This window comes from Salvelinus namaycush, chromosome 1, assembly GCF_016432855.1.
Source record: "Salvelinus namaycush isolate Seneca chromosome 1, SaNama_1.0, whole genome shotgun sequence".
Taxonomy (NCBI): Eukaryota; Metazoa; Chordata; class Actinopteri; order Salmoniformes; family Salmonidae; genus Salvelinus; species Salvelinus namaycush.
This window is the reverse complement of record NC_052307.1, coordinates 76,237,978-76,259,106: the sequence shown is the minus strand read 5'-3', so window position 1 is coordinate 76,259,106 and position 21,129 is coordinate 76,237,978. Positions and strand designations below refer to the sequence as shown.

Here is a 21,129-nt window from a genome sequence, read left to right as displayed (position 1 = left end):
CAAAACAGTTCTTCATCACATACTTGTTTTTTTAAAACTGCATCAACTACAATTTTTTTTTACGGATAATTGAAGTGCAGCTTCAATTGTCACGAATGATTTCATATAGTTCCCGCCAATTCTTTAAAGGTCCAGTGCAGTCCAAAACGTGATTTCCCTGGTTTTATATATATTTCCTGATGAGGTTGGAATAATACTGTAAAATAGTGAAAATGATAATGGCCTTTTAATGTGAGAGCAGTTTGAAAAGACCACCTGAAATTTCAGCCTGTTTTGGTGGGATGGAGTTTTGGCCTGCCTGGTATAGAATTAGTTAGACCATTAAGAAAGAGAGCTCCAACCCGCTCTGCCAATTTCAGCTGATGTTTAGTTCTCCCCATTCAGACCACTCCCAGACAGTCTGGCACAATTCTTGCTTGAGAAAGTGCTCTTTGCTAAGAAGTTACATTTCTTTTTGACCATTCATATTGAAATCATATTAAGATACTTCATTGCTACCCTGAAATTATTTTATATTGTGATTATAAAGGCTGCATTGGACTTTTAAACAAACAAAACACATGAGGTCAGAGTTCAATATTTGACAATTTTTCTATGCTGTTGTGTGGTGGGAATGATGCTACAGCAGAAGGATTCCTATTCTCACAGAATGATCCTACATTTAAAGACTGGGATGTTTTTAGGATGGCAAGACTCTCAGAGGATTCATTAAGAGTAGCAGTTTTTACAATATCCTCAGCAATGGGTAACATCTGACCATAATAACATGTGTGGAGATTTTGGGGATTCTGGTGTTGTTCTGTTTATACTGATGTCTATATAATTAGGATGGAGGGGTGGGAGGGCAATCAATAAAAATCTAGAGGGTTCCAAAAAAAAAAAAAAAAGAAGCACGTCCATCTTCTTGCATTACATATCTATCCCATATGTTTCATGACTGCGTCAGTTGCAGTGACAGCCTAAAATCCCTCTGCATCTCAGACTTGAGTGCTGAAATGAGATCGCACAACCCCCAAGAATGTCACGCTAATTGAAGTCGACAAAAATACTAACAGCGTTCTTTTGAACTGCTGACATTGTACAGGGTGGATTAGGGAGCGTATATTAACAGGTGACAGGCGAGGCTGAACAGCGGTGCTGCACACGGCCTGGCTGTCACAACAGCCCTGGTCAGACATTGGCTTACACCAAATCAGAATGGAGGACGGAGAGTGTGACAGACACAGAGGCCTGCTACTGCTGACTGCATGAGAAAACCACTCCAATAAACATGCACATATCGTCTTCCACGTCTAGAACACTTCCGATGACATAACTTTTTTCAAGCACTAATCAACTTCCCCTGTTCTCCAGTAGCTGAATTTCCTCTTCATTTTAGTTTGCTCAATTCATGCACCTTGGTTGGAGTGAGGCAGCGCCATTGTTCCTTTCTCGAATCACAGGCAAATAAAATGGCCATGAAAAACATATTTATTTAGCATGTATTTCTTCCAATTTCTTTACAAAGTCAATATATTTAGGAACACATTTATCACAAACAACAATCCTTACGAAAGTAAAAAAACAAAACAAAGGCAATATTGACATCTTAAAAAGTGTGTGCTGACTTGAACTTGAAATGCTTAGGACATTCCTTTAGAGAGATGAGCAAGCCTACACAGACTAACAGAAGGCTAAAACAAAAAGAGACCTCAGAATTGGGGAGTTGTACAACCTGGTGCCTACATCTCCATGAAGCAGACAGTCCAATGTCACCGCATCAATTACAGTAGCTTCCCTCCTATACCAGACGTTACTGCAATAGTTTATATATTACGCAGCAGAACACTTAAAAAAAAAAGGTAATTTAAAATGTCCAGATACCAGTCATTCTTTTGAAAAGTGTTAGCAGTAGAACAATTGGCAGTAAATATATAGAATACATATTATTCGCGATATATCCTCTATGCAGAGAAAGCTGACCATACACCTCTGCAGTGCTCACACTATACAAATAAAAATTACTCATGCCATGAAATGACCTTTGTCGAGAAGCACCCTCTTAAACTACCTTGTTTTTCATATTATTTATTATTACAAAAAAATCATCAGTTAGAGATAAATGACATGGGATATACTATCTCTACAGGTTTTCAACATATTACACATCCCCCTCCCCATATGCTTGGCAGACAGTGGTCCTGACTCACCATGCTACATAAAAATTTAGCACTGCTGTGATTTATATACACTGATCCAAGATCAGCCAAAAAGCCCACAGGGCCTCTGACTCGAATACAGCAGCAGCGGACATACACAGACTAGTCATCTCTGTCGCACAGTGGATTCATCTGCACACAGTGGATTCTGTCTAGTCAACCAATGAGCACACACACCTCAACTCTCACCACTTCAAACCAGTATTTAGGAAAGGAAACAATACAGGCGCCCAACCCCACCCTGCAGAGAACAACAACCTTCCAGATAGTTCTATATGGACAGATAGAAGAGTTTATGTTTCCCCTGAACTAGATGATGCTGGGTATGTATGGGTGTCTGGGGGTTGCTGGGCCACAGCCCTGTCCGGTCAGAGACTGCCGATGTTGGGGAAACTCTTCAGCTTCTCTGGGAAGTCGTCCTTGTAGAGGACTGGGTCTGCACGGTGTTCCACTACCTTCAGGGGCATGGTGCCGAACACCGACGCAAACTTGTTGATGCACTCCGATCTGGGGAAGTGCACAGAAGTTACCGGCGTTAACATTGAGGCAATCAACCACAGACAAAAAAACACGTCCAGATATTATATGTCCACTACTACCTCTATGAATATTGATTTGGCATATACACACCATTTCTAGAGTTGCTAGGCGATGAACATGCTCGGTGCAGGACGTACCTCTCTACCATGTGTGTCTGGTCCAGGGACAGACCGTCAATGGCTGTGCACTCAGGACACTTGAACTTCTTCCTTGGGGTCACCTAAATGGAACCAGGACAGTGACCTTTACAATCTACCATTCTGCCATTGCCACACAACTAAGAAACATACAGTACAGAATCTACTGTGTGGTGAGATCAAATCCCTGTGCTGATGAGACAAGTCTATAACCGTCACAGTACTGCTTAAAGGGATACTTAAAGGGATCTATTTCTCCAGAGTCAGATGAACCTGTGGATACCGTTTTTATGTCTCTGCGTGCAGTTTGAAGGATATTGCTAACTAGCTTTAGCTCAATTGTTAGCATGCTAGTCGATACCATAGACTTCCAACCATTGTGCTAATGCTAGTTAGCATTGGCTTGCAAAACTACCTCCAACTTCCTTCATACTGGAGTCAGAGACATAAAAATGGTATCCATGAGTTCATCTGACTCTGGGGAAGTAGATAAAGGACTTCATTGCCCAAATCCCGAAATATCCCTTTAAGTTGCAGTTCTCTAGAATGTGATAAACCCATTAGATAAAGTCATGCTAGTTGTGACAGCAGGTCCAGCAGTGGTTGTTGCAGCAGAGTGTGATTGAGGGCTGTTGCGCTGAGGGAGGATGGTGTGCTGCTGTATACCTGAATGGTCATTAAAGGCCAGGGCATGCTGCTTGCGTGCCGAGGAGAAACAGCTGTATGCTCATTAAAGGGGTGATGTATGGCCTTCCTCCGTCTTACCCACCCCACCAGTCCATCTTACTCCAGACTGGAGATCAGTGCTGAGGAGGACGTGTGGGAGATGTGGGGTGGGGGGGTAGCCTACTGCAGGCGCAGAGAGATGGAGGGAGTAGGTATTGCTTTGACGGTGGGGGGTGAGCTTAGGAAAACATAGTCGGAGTGGGAGTGGCATTCAGTGACACCCAGATAAGAGAGGTTAAGGCTTGGCTTTAGGGGCGGCCTCTGCACCTGGACACGGTCACAGCGTTGGGGAGGTATCAGGGGGCACAGAGGGGTGAGAACTGATCAAAGACAGAGCCTCTATCAGGACAGGAAGAAACAAATATTTCTGCATTCTGGGACTTTTCCACCTCTGTGGAGTTGGAGTTACGGCCTTCAGCTTCCTGATATGTGGTGCATGTTGTAGTACTGCTCCTAATGAGATATTAACATAGCTCCGTCCCAAATGCCACCCCATTGACTAGGAAGTTCACTGTTTTGGACCAGGGCCCATAGGGCTCTGGTCAAAAGTAGTGCACCATTATAGGGAATAGAATGCAATTTGGGATGCAAGCCATGGCTCTGGTGAACATCCAATATTGAATTTGACCCCCTAAGGACCTAATGTCAGCATAATGGGTTGGGTAGGACTGTTGTGTTCAGGTGCTGGGACAACGTTGTGCACTGTTCTGTACCTTTATGGGGGCTTTGCCAGTGATGTTGGCCACTAGGAAGTTCATGGCGATATCCTCACAGTTCATATGAGCATCCACCCAGTTCTTGATGTCTCCTGGCATCTTGTAAGTGTACAGGTAGTTAAAGTACTGGAAAGGAAAGAAGCCAGTGTTACTCATCAAAATCAACGGGAACTACATGCAGATAAATACATTTAAAACATTTGTCATCCTACTCACTCGTGATATGATAAATGAGTCTAACCCCTGAATAGAGGGTTGCATTTTCACAGAAGTATTTGCTTTGAATCAAAAGGAAAGCTTTTGGTTGACAGTGAAACAGATAACCTAACCTCACCTATGACTCTTCCATGCTCTCTCTGTGTGACCTAACCCTACCCCCTCCACATACTGGGCCTGGCAGGGGGACAGAGGGAGGAGGGGCTTTTGTCTGAGGCTAACCTTGTGGTAGAAGGCTGCTCCAGTCAGAACCATGGACACCTCGTTGGTCCACTCGGACTCGTACTTCCACTTCCCCATCTCGTGGTCCCACAGGTGGAGCCGACCCGGGTACCCCACCAACCGGTCTGAGAACTCCCTCCACACCTGAGGGGGATGGTAGGGAAAACAGACGGTTAGACACAAATTCCAGGTTTTCCAGGAATATGGAGAAAGTTCCAAGTTAATGGAATTAGGCAACACTAAAAACATTCCAAGTAGCCTCCTTTCACTTTCTTCAAGGTAGTGCTAGAAGACCGCCATCACTGAGATATTTTGAGCACCAAGGTTCACTTTAAAGAGATGAAAGCTACAGGCCCTCTCTGTGATGGGCAGAGAAGTGTGTGGAGACTGGATACCTGAGCCCAGAAGCCTGTCCCACTATTGGTCCCAGCGAGAGGCAGTAGAGCCAGACAGCAACCTGCCTCTCATTTCATGTCATTATCCTCAATTGTCTCAATAGGTCCTAAATGCCTTCAGGTGAGTGCCAAGCCGGGCTGTAGGCATGGACAGCATCAGCTCTGGCCTGTCACCATCCGTCACACATCAAACATATCTCCAGCACCCGGCAGCCGCCTCACATATACCACTACTGGAGGCTGACTTAAGCTCCCTGGAGGAGTTTAAACTCTGGGGTCAGCCCTAAGTAGCCAGCGTTTACCTGCCAGTAGGAATGCACTAAGCCCAAGGTCAAACATTTGGGGTGACATCTCCCAGGCGAGATACAGGGTATCCTCTCTCTCACCTCGTAGCCAAACTGCAGTTCGTCAGACGTCAGCATGATGATGTCATCGTCGATGGCCAGCACGGCCTCAGTCTCGATCTCGTCGTACGGGAAGAAGCGGTTGCTGAGCTTGTTCTCTTTGGTGCGCACCACCTTGAGAGGCACGGCAATCTTCGGCCATAGAGAATCTAACCGAGGGACAGAGACCAAGGGAATATGAGTGATAAGCCTACAATACAGACTGGTCATAGAAAATCCATTCTATCAATGCAAATGGTGACCTTGGCAAACGGGTCAGTTTGCATTGTGTGCTACTTGAGAAGCTGCAAGACATTAAGTAAACTGAAAATTACTTCCACACATTCCAAATCTGACAGTATATATTGCATCACCCACCTACACCTAAGACATCAAACCAGACTGCCAGTTTTCTAGGTCAAACTAACATCTAGACTTCAGTTGGAGAGGAGTGGAGTTGGATTGCCATCAAGGGAGACGTTTCAAAATGGCAATCCTAGTGGAAAAGTACGCTAGCAGTAAAACTAATCACTGACTCGAATCGCAATGCCAACTTGAATCATGTGCAAGCCTGACCACACCAAGATTCCTCTCAAGGCAGAGCAGCAACGTTAGCTTTTTCAAAAGTAGTCTTTAGTGAGCTTGGGAAGTGTTCATGTCACGGAGCAGAGTCAGACAGATGGCACAGAATGTGTCACCCCATTAAAGCTCTAACTGGGGCCTGACAAGCAGGCAGCGCTCCCAACTGCCCGACGAGCTCTGAACGTCTCCACACTAAACTGTCAACAGGAGAACTGCTGTGATATATTCAAGTGCTTTCCTCTCTCTTCCTTTTCCAAAGATGAGCAGGGAGATGAGTGCAGTGCAAAATCAGCTTAGATCTGATTGAATCAGTACAGCCTGGCCTTTTCTTTTGGTATGGGTTTGCACACACGTACTGAAACATTTTCTGGCTGCTGGAAGCCCATCTACTTTGCTTCTCATTTTCAGACTTTCTCCTGGGCTAACCAGGAGATCCTCTCCACTACAGAAAAACAGAATCCTGCTGCAATCCCCATCTCTCCTGTAGTTACCTCTGTCTCCATGCTCTGCAGCTCCATAACTGTCTTTGAACGATGTGAAAAACAGGTTTCTTCAGGTCATGAAGCTAAGATTGTTTGAGTGAACAAATAAACTATGAAGTTAATCATGACATCCAAACACAGTACAATCTCTGTGCATGTCAGAAGCAGAAGATAAAATAATAATTCTATGTTGTGGACTTTATCTTAGTACTCCAAGACTTAGGCTCCCAAGCAGCACCTTGTTAAAATGCCAAACGTGCAGGACTTGAGGCGGCAGCTTATGGCCGCTTGAAATAAACACAATCAGGCCTTGTGAGGATGAGGAGGAAATCCGTCCTCATCCCAAGCAGAGGCCCTGAGTTGACCCATGAACGGCCCCTTGTTAATTCTAATGGGTCACAAAGCTCTGGCCAGGCTCCACTGACGCCTCTAATCAAAGGCTACACTGGGCCATTAGAGTGAGCTTCAAAGTGGACCGCTGCTTCATTACATTACACAACTCTATGCAGAGGATAGATTTAATTCCCTGCCGTCCCCCGAGCTGTCAGTGTTAAGGGGCGCCATAAACAGCCGCATACCTAATCGCCTTGTAAAGAGGAATCATTAGAGCGAAAGCCACAATAAATAATGACTAATATCAGCTTACTCTGAAACATCTCTAATGGGCTCTAAATGAGGGCTGTGGCAGGAGGACAGACAGGCAGCACTAGCAGAACACTGCACTCTGTTTGATGAAGTGGAGTGTCTGTAGTGGACAGTATATCAACATGAATGAAAGGCCTCTATGTCGTCTGGCTTGCCAGTACCGAGGAGACCTGTTGACATCGGAAGGTTAGAATGAGGTGGCTGCTGCAGCACCGAGTGGGGTGGGTAGGAGGATTTGTATTCTGTCCGACCGGCAGCAACATGCCACGGAGCTGCTCCAGTTTCCTGATACTCAACATGAAGCAAAGCCAGAGAGAGGTTTGGCTCCAGCCGCGAGCATGTCATGCTTTTCAGTGTCTAAACTTATAGAGAGATGGTCTTGGCTGCTGAAGCTGTTATCACTCATCTGGTACACATCAAGAGCTCCATTTTGTGTATTAAACCATGGCATGGTGAAATAACCACTTCTTCTCACATCACGTTGGCAGTTAACATGGAGTGTTCAGCCACTTTCCCATTCCTTGTGTGTATCAATCTGCCATCTTTAGTCATTTATTTTGACTCTTTGGTAGCTATGAAGTAAGGCAATCTGACAGAACACTAATATCCCATCTTCGAACATCCAACATCGCATCATCGTTGTCACTGAAAAGGTTAACTCATGAAAACTCCTATTGCTGGTGTGCTTGTTTAAGGGTAATATTTGAATCAATAATGGGTTTAATGAACAGTATGGGGAAGGGAGGGTCAGAATCAGAGGTGTATTCACTAGGAACCAAACAGAAGAACATCTACCAAAATGGAGGGGGACTACCTGAACCTGTCCAATAAGAAACTTATTTTAGTTCCCCCCCCAAAATATTGTGTTGCAAAATGTTACCCTACCGTGTGCGCTAATGAATACACCCTAGGGCTCACCTTCAGGGGGACTCTTGTTCTGGTTGTTCCACACCACTAGTAGCTTGGCCAGGCTGGGAACCTTGGAGATCTCAGTGATGACCCGGAAGAGGCTCTCGATACGGTCGTAGGTCAGCACCACAGCAGTGAACCCTGGGGACCTCGGTGGGATGAGAGGCAGGAACAGAGGGCTGTTCACACTCGACCACTTCTACAGAGGACAAGAGACCAAAAGCAAAAAGGTTAGAGTCACTCTCTCCTACAATGCAGACGTATGCCTAGCTAGCTTCATCTGTCTGCCATCCTGGCCCGCGTCATGTTTTCCATCGTGATTTAAGCTGCCATTCCATTTCTTGATTCAGCAATGTCACCTGCAGTGATTTCCAGACAATGGTTTTACTAGGGAACAGGAATCATCTATTAACTCATTTGAAAGATGAATAGACTCACAACCGGGAATGCCGAGCACCCAGCGTGAAGTGATCTGGAATGACAAGCACACTATAAAAAACGAGCGGTAGCTGAGCTGTTCAGGAGCACAGCTTAGACAGAGACAAAGAGCTCCACCCTCATCTCAGGTACATGTGTAAGTTGAGTCCACACACTATGACTTGGTAGTCTTGGCCTCTCCTGCTGTTTCTACACTGCTGCTTTGAGATGTTATAAGTGACGTTTTGTCATGAAGCTCTGATGAGCTCTATGCAGCAGGGGTCCAGATGAGTTCAAGCGGGGCGGGGGGGAGAGAGCAAGGGAGGCAGGGCGATGCAGGCAACGGTGTCGGGGGTCCAGTGTGGGACTTGGATCCTCTTCCTGGCCCCGTCTTAAAATGGCCCGTTAACTCTGGAAGATGCACAGACCCTAGCCTAGATCAAGTGACGCTGTAAAATAAAATACTGGCACAAGGAGGCACATACACACGGAGACAAAGAGACACTCAATACAGACCTCTGAACTAACATATAGACAACAACTGACATTTTGAGTAATGCGATTATACAAGAGTAACAATATGTCAACATGCGACACAGGAGACTCACTGCAGCAGCTTAAAGTGCTCTACAATCTACAGGGTCAACTTCAACGCTCCCGTTCTCTGTTAGCAGGAGCATTATGCTGACTGGATGATGTGCTTTTAACCCTTAATTAACTGTCAAACACTACAACAGTAGCATTCTCAAATAAAGGAGGTTGCAGCTGACTTAATCAACTGTACCAAAGGCCCCCCAAAGCCTCCAGACCTCCACTAGAGACATGTGCTAACCTCATAGGGAGGGAATGGAGATTTGAAATAAAACTGTGGGCTTCTTGAAGTGCTTCTCTGTTCTGCTGCAGACAGGTGACCACAAACAGACTGGTGTTTCTGTGGCTCTTCCAACGGCGTCCACCATGTCTGTCACCATAAACATGGTCACCCCATATACCCTACATCAGTCAGTCCTCACCAATAAAACAACTTGACTTCTCTGTGGTGGTGTGACACTGACATACAAGCAGAGGAGAAATAATTAAACTAACACGGTGACACATAAGTGGTGAGATGAAGAGAAGATGAAAGGGACCACTTAAGTCATTTGTCAGATGACATAAACAAGATGAAAGAAAGACAGCCACTTCTCCGATGTTAATTAGTTAAATTGAGTTCACTGCTTACAATGCTCAATTTACACAAAACGGAAACATGCAGCCATTTGGGTGATTTAGGCTACACATTATTGTGGAGGTGTTAGGAAAAGTAGATTGATGCAAATCATTGTAAACATCCTCATAATGCAACATCGAGAACATGGCATTTGAGTGTTTGACAAACAGTGTTTTCTCCTCAATAACAAACGCTTTCCCAAGGCAAAGTGGCAGTAACAGCAGCTCCAGTGATGACTGGAGGCAGGTCCATCTAGCCAGCAGGGGGCCTTTGATTTGTGTGGTGTGTAGTTTGTGTGTGTGATGATTGTCTACCAGGGATTAGGAGAAGCAGAGATGGTGCAGCCGTCACATCTTCTCAAGAGTCCTGATATGAGCACATTCACAGTGCAGGCTTCGTCTGCTCTCTACCAGTGAAGGAATCGTCTGGCCAGGTTTCTTGGCCCATTTAAACCACTGAACAAGCCCCGACTTAGCCTAAATTCAAATGTTAGATGTCCCCTAGAAACCAAAGGTCAAGCTTAAAAAAATAATCAGTTGCCATCACATGAATATTCATTACTATGCAAGGTGTAATTAATTGGACCGAGACCACCCTTTTGAGCAAACCATGGTGCGTTGTTTAGTGTGCACCCAATTGTGAATAGTGTGTTCACACCATTCCAAACTAAGGGAGAAAACACGCCAGAGCTCAGAAGAACAACACCCTCCAAACCAATCTGATATGAAAGCCCCCTGGGTACAAAGTCTCCTAACCTTCAGCCACCTTTCAGAGGCTGAACAGGTGACTACCATGGATTACCCGTTTCGTATCTTACAACTATGCCCACGGCCGTACAAAAAGCAGCCTGTCTGTCCCTCCCTAGCCTGAAAACCCTTCTAAAGGCACTGCTACTAGCAGAGAGCCTGTGAAATGTGCTTTCAATTATGACCCCGAACGAAGGATACAGAACAGCAGAGAAAAAAAACGCTTGATTTATTTAGTGTCCTGTTCCAATTCTGCTCGACGTGTTTCCACTGAATACGTAGAGATAGCACTTCTCTAGCATTGGAATGGTAATAGGTCTGTGGCCCTGCACAATTAACCTCTTGTGAGCAGGGACTGAGACAGCAGACCTAAATGACGATTGGTTGGGAAAAAAGGCAGACATGAGTTTCAGATAAAGAGAGAGGTGGGTAATGTCAAGTGTAACTGTTGATTAACCAGCTACCCACTCCGAAAAAAGGCAACACTGGCTGTGATTGAGCAGTTGGCTTGAGTAGAAAGTAATTAGACCTGAGGTCTTGAAGAGCTTTGAATTACTCTGAGAAGCCAAGTGTTGTAAACATACCTTCAGTCAGAGTCAGTGTGACTTGTTCAGACCAACATAACCTGACTGGCTCACATATCACCAACCATTGGTAGGACTGGGTAGGGCTGTCCAATAAGGAGGAACATGGGCCCCCCTCTACCCCACAGACAGACAGAGGAAGGGCGGAGCTGCGTGTGGTGTCTTTGGGGACTGCAGCAGATCAGGCTGGGCTGATTAACAGCCCCTGAGAGGTGGTAGCTGAGCCAAGCTGTCTGCATCCCCACACTCCTACAACCACAGAGGTTACACACACACACACACAGACTCCTTAAACAGTGTTCTCTCACACATACACAATGACTCAAACACTAAGGCATGTATTTTTCACCACACTGGAGGCATCCTCCCAGTGCAGAACTGCTGACACAAACGCACTGGCTGTTTCAGCAGTACTGGGTGTTTACCAAGCAGCCAAAGACCACATGTGTGGAGAGAGGGACCTATAAAGAGGAAGCTGTCCTGCCGATACACTGGGAAAGACTTACCTGGGTAAACTGTGTCATATCTGTCACTGAGGGAGTCAGTCACTGTGTTGTGAGGCCAGCACAGTAGTGTCAGGTCACACATCAATACCACACACTGCAGACTGCACCCCCATAAATATGACTCGTATGTCTAAGAAGATTCAGTGGTTAACCACAGTAAAATACAATAACATTAGTGGTGTAGGCTAGAGGGGCATAGATTATAGCAGGCTACAGTGGAAGACTTTGATGTATCCAATCAAGTTAAAACACATCTAGCCTAAAACGTATCTTTCCACTCTTTAAAGACCTAGCAACTAGAGGTATACTCACCACCAGAGGGGGGTTGTTCCACTGTTCGTAGGTGCGGGCAGCATAGGGGTAGATGCGGTCATTGATGATCTGAAGCGTTGTCATGCCGATGGCCTTCATGGAGCTGAAGTAAGCGTCCCAGAACCAGCGGGCCTGAGGAGAACAGAGTTTTTTGAGTAAAAACATATGGTCTGGGCCATGGACAAACAGACAAGCTGTCATAAACATGAACACACATTCAGAAGGCATCCCAGTGACTGGAGAACAGGAAGGACTGCTCTAGACAGTTAGAATCTCTAACATCATCTGTCCTACAGCAGGCCAAGACCTTCTACAGCTCACCTGACTTTCAAAGCACAGGGCAGCCAAATATCAACCTGGCCAGTGGTTCCAACCTTTTTCTGTTACTGTACCACCAACTGAATTTGACTCTTCCAGTAGTACCCCTGAAGTACCCCCTCATGTGCATTTACCAGTAGACCTATGGTCTCATGAGTCTCCTCAAGTACCCCCAGTGGTCCTAGTAAACCTGGTTGGGAACCCCTGCTTAAGGCAATATAGATAGGCCCATTGGGACTAATACATGTTCATCCAAGATGTATGCGAACTATGTACGCATCTACCTTTAGTTGCGCATCAAAAATGTATTTAAGTCAATTCATCACCAGTCCATGGTAACAACAAGGGGCATTACGGTGCCGGAGGGGAAGTGTAGCCTAGAAGTCAATCATATTTCAATGCAGATGTTACTAGTACAACATCCCCAGGCAGCACCCCAGCTTCCCTGGTGCTCCCCTCCCACTGATCCATTAAGAGACAGCTATGGAGGGAGAGGAGCCCATAAGAGTTAATGATCCTTAAAACAGAAATGTCTCCTGCCAGGAGGCGCCATGTCAGTGTGACCCGACTCCACCTCAGCAGGTCCTAGGTGACCCTGAGTGCAGCCCTCTAACAAGCACATGTCGGAGGTCCATACTGGACCCCTCAACTCCAACTGCCATTTGACTGGTTAGCCAGAGCACACCCTGGAAACTATTCACACAGCCTGAAACTCAAGGTATTAATAGCATATGTGTTGGGTGAGAATAAGACCCCCAGCTGAAGAAGTCCTCCTCTGTTTGGGATTAGGTGCAGAGGATGATCAAACGACAAACAGACAACAACGGTGCACAAAATGAAAACTGCAATTCAGCAAACACAGTTCTAGCATAGGCTGCTACAGCTTAGCCAATGAGCCAACTGTTTTGCTAGAGCTGTGGTAGTCTTGGCCTGGCTACAGGGCTCTGTCCTTCCATAGCAGTGGAGCAGCTTGTCCTGGTGTTTTTGTTGTCGTATGGTCCACCGAGAGCTCTCAGCGGCACATGAGAAGGAACCAGCTCCCAACTCCACATCCCCACCCGTAGTCCCCTTTAACACTGGAGAAATACAAAAACAGCGTTTATTTTTATGGAGGGGGTGAGGAGTATTCAAAAATACTTTCTAATCTCAGGGGGACCCAACGGCCCATAAATCAGCCAGTGATGAAAGTTTCCTTTCCGACCGGGAGGAGGCAAAAAGCAAACTGCTCCAGCCTAAGAGGCCCGCCCCGCCCCCTCCCAGCGCCTGCAGGAATTTTTATGAGGGAAGAAGAGACGGAGTCACTGCAGAGAAAAAGGGCAGAGCGGTCTGCTTCACTGCAGCACTGTCATTCCCTTCCTCTAACATACGGTGCTGGGCTAAGGAGGCTGAATTTTCTTTGAGATGTGCTTAAACTTGGACCATAAACAACATCAATCAAATGTATTTATAAAGCCCTTCTTACATCAGCTGATTTCTCAAAGTGCTGTACAGAAACCCAGCCTAAAACCCCAAACAACAAGCAATGCAGGTATAGAAGCACAGTGGCTAGGAAAAACTCCCTAGAAAGGCTAGAACCTAGGAAGAAACCTAGAGAGGAACCAGGCTATGAGGGGTGGCCAGTCCTCTTCTGGCTGTGCCGGGTGGAGATTATAACAGTACATGGCCAAGATGTTGAAACGTTCATAGATGACCAGCAGGGTCAAATAATAATCACAGTTGCTGTAGAGGATGCAACAGGTCAGCAACTCAGGAGTAAATGTCAGTTGGCTTTTCATAGCCGATCATATCCATCAATTCAAAACTGATTTGGCTAATCTTTGCTACTGCAACTAAAATAAACGCAATTACTTGCGCCTCTTAATCAGATATAAATTGAGTAAAAGTAAAGTTGTCATGGTGAACAATTCTTTGTTTAGCACAAACTTGCTTAGGAGGCCATTGTAGTATTACCACGATGACAGACAACTGATCATCAATAGTGGTTCCAGTGGGACTGAGAAATCATACTAGAAGCCAGACTTTCACGACCAGGGTCAAGGGAACAACCCAGTCTACCATCTCTTTCTCTAGCTATACTCTGCTGTCCGTCAACTCCTTTTAGACAGGGAGGGTTCAGACAGGATTACATTGGGCTTGGTACTATAGCTGCAGCCCTGTGATTGACAAGTACTCATTTCAGCTGTACTGATCTAACAAAGCATGTATTCAATTCCTAGGGTCTGACACAAACAAGGCTCAGAGGAAAGCCTCAGGTGACCACCACTAACATTTAGCAGCTGTTAAGCACTTAGCTCACAATTTGGGACCTATGTGGATGCTACCACATCAGATGTTGAAATCATTTTTTTCTCCTGAAATGATGCTGCTGGCTACTGCTGGATTGGGAGTTTTACATTTGACCTTAGTTGTGAGGCCCTGTATAAGTGAGAAAGAATGTCTCAATTATCATTCAATTCAGGACTTAGTAAATCATACAGATAGTCAATCAAAGCTGAGATGGAGTCATCATGAGCAAGGCTGTTATTCTGATATTTTTCCCACTAATTGGTCTTTTGACCAATCACATCTGATCTTTTTCACAGCTGATGTGATTGGTCAAAAGACCAATTAGTGAAAAAAAAGATCAGCATTGTGTATTTTAGTCATACTAGGCATATGGTCAGGGACCTTTTAAACCCATAAAGGATGAAGATGACAGTGTGGAATTCAGAACCGCTGAGGAAGGAAAGACAGTTAGGCCCTCTGTTGGACAGTGAGTAAATACTTCACTTCAGCTCCTCAATAATCAGCAAAAAAAAAATGCTCCTACAGCACTTCTAAAAAAATGTTTAAAGAGAGAAGAAAAAAACCCCATTTTGAACACATCCAAATGAGTTAGAGTTGACAATGTGTTGTCTATACTACTGAAAATGTAGAGGTTTTATGGGGGACCAACTCAGTGATTCCCAGTGTCCTCTCCTCTCCAGCCAGTGAATGTGAGTGAGGAGTTTCTCCAGATGTGTGCAGGTGTGGACTGATATGGAATGGGCTCTGCAGCACCCCATAAATCCTGGATAAGATGGGCCTTTGTGCTCCGGCCCTACCCCACCCTTACACGTCCTGAGCCCGGCTCCAACACCCTCCTCCCGTCAGTCCTGCAGGGGCCACAGGCACGCACAGGGCAGTGACATACCTACGCCTCACCTTCCCCTGGCTTAAGATGTACTCACTACTCAACTCAGACCAATATGATTTGGCTGTGTTCCTCTGATCTCCAGTGAATTGATACAATGTTTATTATCAGTATTTGTTTTACCCCAAACAAACTACAATCCTTCCCCTTATCATCAGTCCTCATCTCTACGGAGAACCTTTTCCTGACAGTCCTGCAGCTATGGAAGACAACTGATTACACATCTCATAGCTAAATTCCAAGCGCTAGACAAGACAGACTGACAGAAACACACTAAACAGTGGATAAGCATTTCAGATCCCCACAGCTACAGAGACAGGAGGGGGACCCTCGAGGGAAGACATATTCAAGGCTTGGCAAATGAAACAACTCCAACAGGGTTTCTGAGCTGTGGGGCTGATATGACTGTTTGGCCAGTCTAATTGGTAAATGGACTAGCGTTGATACAAGGGAATGAGAAACAGCTTGGACATGCAGAGCTCTCTGAGGGCTTTCACTTCTGTTTATTGAGGCTCAGTTGGACCAGTGAAAGGAGGGGATTTGTCATTGATTTGGCGCGACTGAAACTAACACTGAAGAACCTTTATAAGAGCTTTTAATCAAGATTAGATTGTCTCCTCATGTTCCCAAACAGACAACAGGACAGAAACTCTAGTCCTAAAGGCTCATTACAACGTGTCTGTCTCACACTTCAGTCTGCCTGTGTTATGGCTTCCATTGGGCTGACAGTGAGGCACGCGTCTCACAAGAACACAGGTTGGAATGGGAGCGTGAAAGTCACAACTCCTTTGACCCCGTCTTCACACTAACTTAACCTGAGAGGGCAGGAGGCACTTTCTCCTGAGGCGTATTCATCTGGAAATAGACTATTACGACAACTCTATAAAGAGTGCATTTCCCTATATGTGCATATAAAAATCCCCAGCAAAGGGATTCAGTCTATTTGAATGTTAGCTGAAGAAAAGATGTGATCTGACTGTCACCTGTCTTTGCATCTCCTCCACCTGCCTGTGAGGGATACTCTTCAAGATGGTGTACATCTCTGGGAGCTTCTCCTCTGGAATGACCACGGATGCCCTGTACAATACACACACACAAAAATGTCAGTCAGTATCAATGTCAATGGAAAAAATGGCCACTGGTATTAAACTAGATCAGAAATCACAATACGAGCTCAGAAAATCTAATGCAGAGATACATGTTGAAGTTGGTTGGAGTGAGATCATGAGCAGCGTCTTTAGCGTACCTCTTCCAGTCGAGGACCTCAGAGAAGGGCAGGATGTATGAGTCTGCTAGGATGACAGGGACACAGCCAGCCTGCAGCACATCACTGAGGGTGGCCTGTCCCAGCCGAGCCCCGCGCAGCACCACACAGAACGACGACTCCTGGGGAACACAGATTACAACAAGGTATTACAATATCATAGCCATGTCAACTGTACATGGCTTTATGACATAGCCGTCGCCAAACTAAGGAAGCTTAGACGGGTCAAAAACAGACTAACATAATATTAGTGGGCAGCTTGTGTTTGGTCAGAGTCTGATAAAATGACTGCATGAACTGTCGAGGTTGCCTCCCATATGGAAGAGTTTAGGGTGGGGAGGGCAATGTCATGGTGGACCAATTACAGATGTTAAAAGTATACAAGCAGGCAACCTAAAATATTATTCTAAAATACAGGCATCACTTAGTGAACTTCTCCAATGTCAGAGGTGGAGAAGGGTGGTTTCACTGAGATTCTGCCACCCCACCCCTCCACCCCCTCTCCTTGGTGGGACGTCTCCCAGATGTGCAGCTATGCTGCACCCATACCAGATGATAAGCGCACTTCCTGTCTAGACAGGCTGGAGATGCACTATGAGCTGACAGACAGTGCAGAGAAGCACACCGGATGACTGACTGCCACAGACATTGCTGTAGTTTCCCAGGTATACCCTGCATAAAGTTACCCACATAGACTGCTAACTCAGAGTTGACCTACACAGCTGAGCAGAAACCTCTTAAATGCATTTAAGTCTGAAAATGGCCATGCTGATCTGTTAAACATCAATTTCCCCCTAAGCTGTGTAATGTCTACAAGTGTGTGTACATGTTAGTCTAAACGGTAGCAAGACTCTGTGCGCGTCTCACCTGGAGAATCTGGGGGTAGTCGAACACCTGGCCCTTGTAGCAGCGTTTCCTCGCTGAGGCGGCTCCCTGAGAGAGGTTGCTGCACTTGTCCAGGAGGAGCAGAGCCTCCCCGTTCTCCTCCTTCAGCCTCTCCAGCTCTGCCCGGTACTCACGGTGGATGGCCGTCTGAGACGACAGAATGAAGAAGCGCCGGGGCCTGCAGCCGGGACGGGGACACCATTAGAAATGATTTAAAACTCTGTGACTGATGATGGTGACTAAAAGATAACTTCCCAAATGTTCCCATTGTCACATGAAGTGAGGATGCCTGTTGTCTTGCTTTAGGAAGTGATAAGAGCCCTATGCTATGTGCTAAAACAGGGTGGTGGTGTTGCTGCTCACCCAGGCTGTCTCTCAGGCAGCTCCACGTCTGCAGACAGAGGGCTGTACACAGGGATGCTGACATCATAACCCTGCCTGTAGGTCCACGTGGAGAAGCCTCCCCCTGCAAGCAGAGCCCTATAACACACACAAAACAAACACACATATCCAATGTTACACCATTGTCACATAGGCTTACATAGTTAAGACAGAGAGAAGAGACAGCTATACCAAACTTTGCAGCAAGACAATACATGTCAGATGTGCATATGCCCTGGCTGTTTCTTGTCATATCTGCTTAACAATGCTATTGAGTAACATGAAGATCATGAGAAGTATTCACATGGATCCTTTTGGAAATCTGTGCATGTAATAGTTATATGACAACTGATGAACAATCTTTATGGCGTCCTACCTGTGGATGCAAGTACAACCTCAGCACACACACACACACACCTATATATACACACACAGCTGGTTTTGATGAGGCCCCACGCCAAATGGAGCACAGCCGGATGAGCCCAGGAAATTCCCTACAGCTCCAGATAAGTGTTCATCGTCTCAGGGCTTTCTGTTCACAAAACCCACCTTTTCCACCCGAAAGGAGCGAGCGGCCAAGAGCAAGGCTGGGAAACATGGCCTCTCTCTGTGGCAGTAAATACCAGGAGATTAGGCATGTCTGCCCGCTCAAGGCCGCTAGAGGTTCTGTCATCTCTGGACTACTTTTAAGTAGTACTTTCATCTTAGCTGAATATTTTTCAAGCCCCCTTGTAATTATATGCAAGTACTGTAGTTGTGTTGGATATAAAAGATGGAATTGAATCTGGATTATCTAGTCAAGTCAAATTACAAAATATGGAGCAAAAAATTAGTCAATTTAATTAACAAAAACAAGAAAAAAAATACAACTATTCTCTGAACATAACGTCAGACTAAGGACATGTAAGGAAACTGAAAGCTAAGATAACACCATGCTTCCCTCTAGTGGTGTCTTGGTAGAACAAAATGTGCCTGGCAGTAACTCTGCTAACAAACACTGATCACTCACACTGGAGTAAATATTAGCTGGAAGTTAAGGATGGTTGATGAACCAAAAAATGAAAATGTGAGTTAATCCAACTACATTCATTGTAATTGACTTTCATTTTTTTTCTGTGCTGGGTTTATTAATGTTACCGGTCTCTTGGCACATCAAGGGCTGTGTTGTAGTCTGGAGGTCCTCCAGGTAACATGTTGAACAGAAGGTGGTTCATCCCTTTGTCCCACCTGGAAACGAACATCTTTAAGGGTCAATAACCTACAAATGTGTGCACTTAGATTTCTGAAATGGGCAGATAGATCATTGTGGTAGATGACAGGTGAGAGCAAGAATGACAGAGAGGATAAAGGATAAATACATATGAAGAGAACTCCCAGCTTCGGGGTGGAGGAGATAACAGTGCAACCCGAGCAGTGTGCAGGAAAGGTTACCTGGGGAGCATGGCCAGAGCCTGGGCAGTCTCCCGGATGCGCAGAGAGTTCTGATTGAGCACATCAATAGAGGGCACGAACAGGCATGCCCTGGTGACGTCATCGGTGTAGAACTCACTGTCAGAGATGGCACTGAGCAGGTCATTGTACTCTCGGGACAGGCCTGTGCTGCTGATGGGCACTCCTACCTCATCCACAAAACGCTGCAGAGGATAGATGTACACCTGCCAGACAGACACAGTCATTTCTGATGGTCCACTTTAGCTGCTGTTGGATATATAACATCTTTCAAGCCTTCAATCATGTGGTTCAAAAGATAAGGTTCAGAGACTAACAATTGCAAATGAAACTAACTTCACGTATCTGTAATTTGTGACGTGTGATGGAGACTAGGCTCACCTTGATTCTATTCTTAGGGTTGTAGCCACATCGATACACATCAAAACAAGTGTGCATTCTGCAGCTAAGGTCCCCTCTCTCAGGAATAGGGTTGGAGACAGGCAGTCGGACGAGAGGTGCATCGTGCACGCTGCGTCGGTCCAGGCCCCAGTCTGCCGTTGATTCGATGGAGTGTGGCCAGAACTGGAACATCCCTGTGGCGATGAGTCCCAGTAGCACCACAGAGAACAGGGTGATGTAGTAGATGCGGTGCTTAGTCTTCATCCGTGGAATCAGAGCCGGGCCCCGTGAACTGTACTTTCCGGACGCGTACATGCTGAGCCTGACCATTCAACCACTTTGAGAGAGAGAAATATTAGCATGGCTCCTGGTCCCTTGTCACACTGCCAGGGTATGTATCAACGGTCTAAAATGGCTTCCTCTCCTAAAGGAAATGAAGCCATTTTGGCCTACTGTCAGGAATAGCAAGAAATAAACAGCAAGAAATAAACACGTTAATGTAACGTTACTTGGCCTTGCCTAAACGAGCCAAGCAGGTCTCGTTATACAAAACTACATGACAACTTACAACACTAGCTGTCAATCAAAGGCATTCTAGTGAGGTAAAGCTAGCTAACGACAACAGGCCAAACTGAACTAGCTAATGTAGCAAACCATATAACTTAAAATACTCTGGCAGCAAATTAGCAAACTCAATTTAGCGAGCAGACTGGTTGGCAAGCTACGTTAGCAGGTTTAGCCAGCGGCAGCAGATTTCGATTTGATCCGTAAACTTACCTTCACGCTTGACCGGTGCAGAGTCGATCACAAACTGTTAATTCATACCCTCTTCTTAGCTAAGCGGCAATCCAATCATGTATAGTTCAATGATTTCTTAACGGATTCGTTTAAAACCAACCTATTTTCGTCGGTGTTTATTATAAAATACCACGGAAGAAATGTATATAGCTAGCTAACATCACACTTCAAAATAAACCGAAATCTTGAAAAGTAAAAGCAAGTAACGTTAGCCAGCTAGCTTCAAGCTTAGCTACCTACGCGTTAGCTGGGTAACGTTAGCAGGTTTAGCCAGCGGCAGCAGACTTAGATTTGATCAGTAAACTTACCTTGACGCTTGGTGCTTGGTTCACGCTTGGTGCAGAGTCGATCAAACTGTTAATTCATATCCTCTTCTTAGCTAAGCGGCAATCCAATCGTGTATAGTTTTTATACATTTAACGTTAGGCAGCTAGCTAATTAAACGTTGTTGATGTTATCGTGTGAATGATTTGATTTCCGGAAGTGGAATCCTTCTTCGCTGTCGGAAACCCGTGGGCTACTCTGCACGCACTGGCTATAGTGCCACCTACTAAG

General features: G+C 45.6%; 1 protein-coding gene across 3 annotated transcripts; it reads right to left on the bottom strand.

Moving 5' to 3' along the window:
- Positions 1-1,452: 1,452 nt before the first annotated feature.
- Positions 1,453-21,063, bottom strand: LOC120049131 (exostosin-2). 3 transcript variants are annotated; one of them, XM_038995371.1, is made up of 16 exons: positions 20,883-21,063; positions 20,554-20,560; positions 19,777-20,113; positions 19,378-19,601; positions 19,084-19,173; positions 17,929-18,045; positions 17,548-17,743; positions 16,663-16,802; positions 16,400-16,493; positions 11,927-12,058; positions 8,161-8,350; positions 5,537-5,703; positions 4,756-4,899; positions 4,315-4,443; positions 2,876-2,958; positions 1,453-2,705 (listed from the first exon to the last, which is right to left on the bottom strand). In XM_038995371.1, exons 3-16 carry the CDS (start codon positions 20,104-20,106, stop codon positions 2,567-2,569), a joined length of 2,175 nt encoding a protein of 724 aa, XP_038851299.1. In that variant the 5' UTR covers positions 20,107-20,113; positions 20,554-20,560; positions 20,883-21,063; the 3' UTR covers positions 1,453-2,566. The 3 variants fall into 3 exon arrangements, with proteins under 3 accessions (XP_038851299.1, XP_038851305.1, XP_038851296.1); XM_038995377.1 differs by lacking the exon at positions 20,554-20,560 and having other exon boundaries at positions 2,829-2,958; XM_038995368.1 differs by lacking the exon at positions 20,554-20,560.
- Between the last annotated feature and the right edge of the window lie 66 nt (positions 21,064-21,129).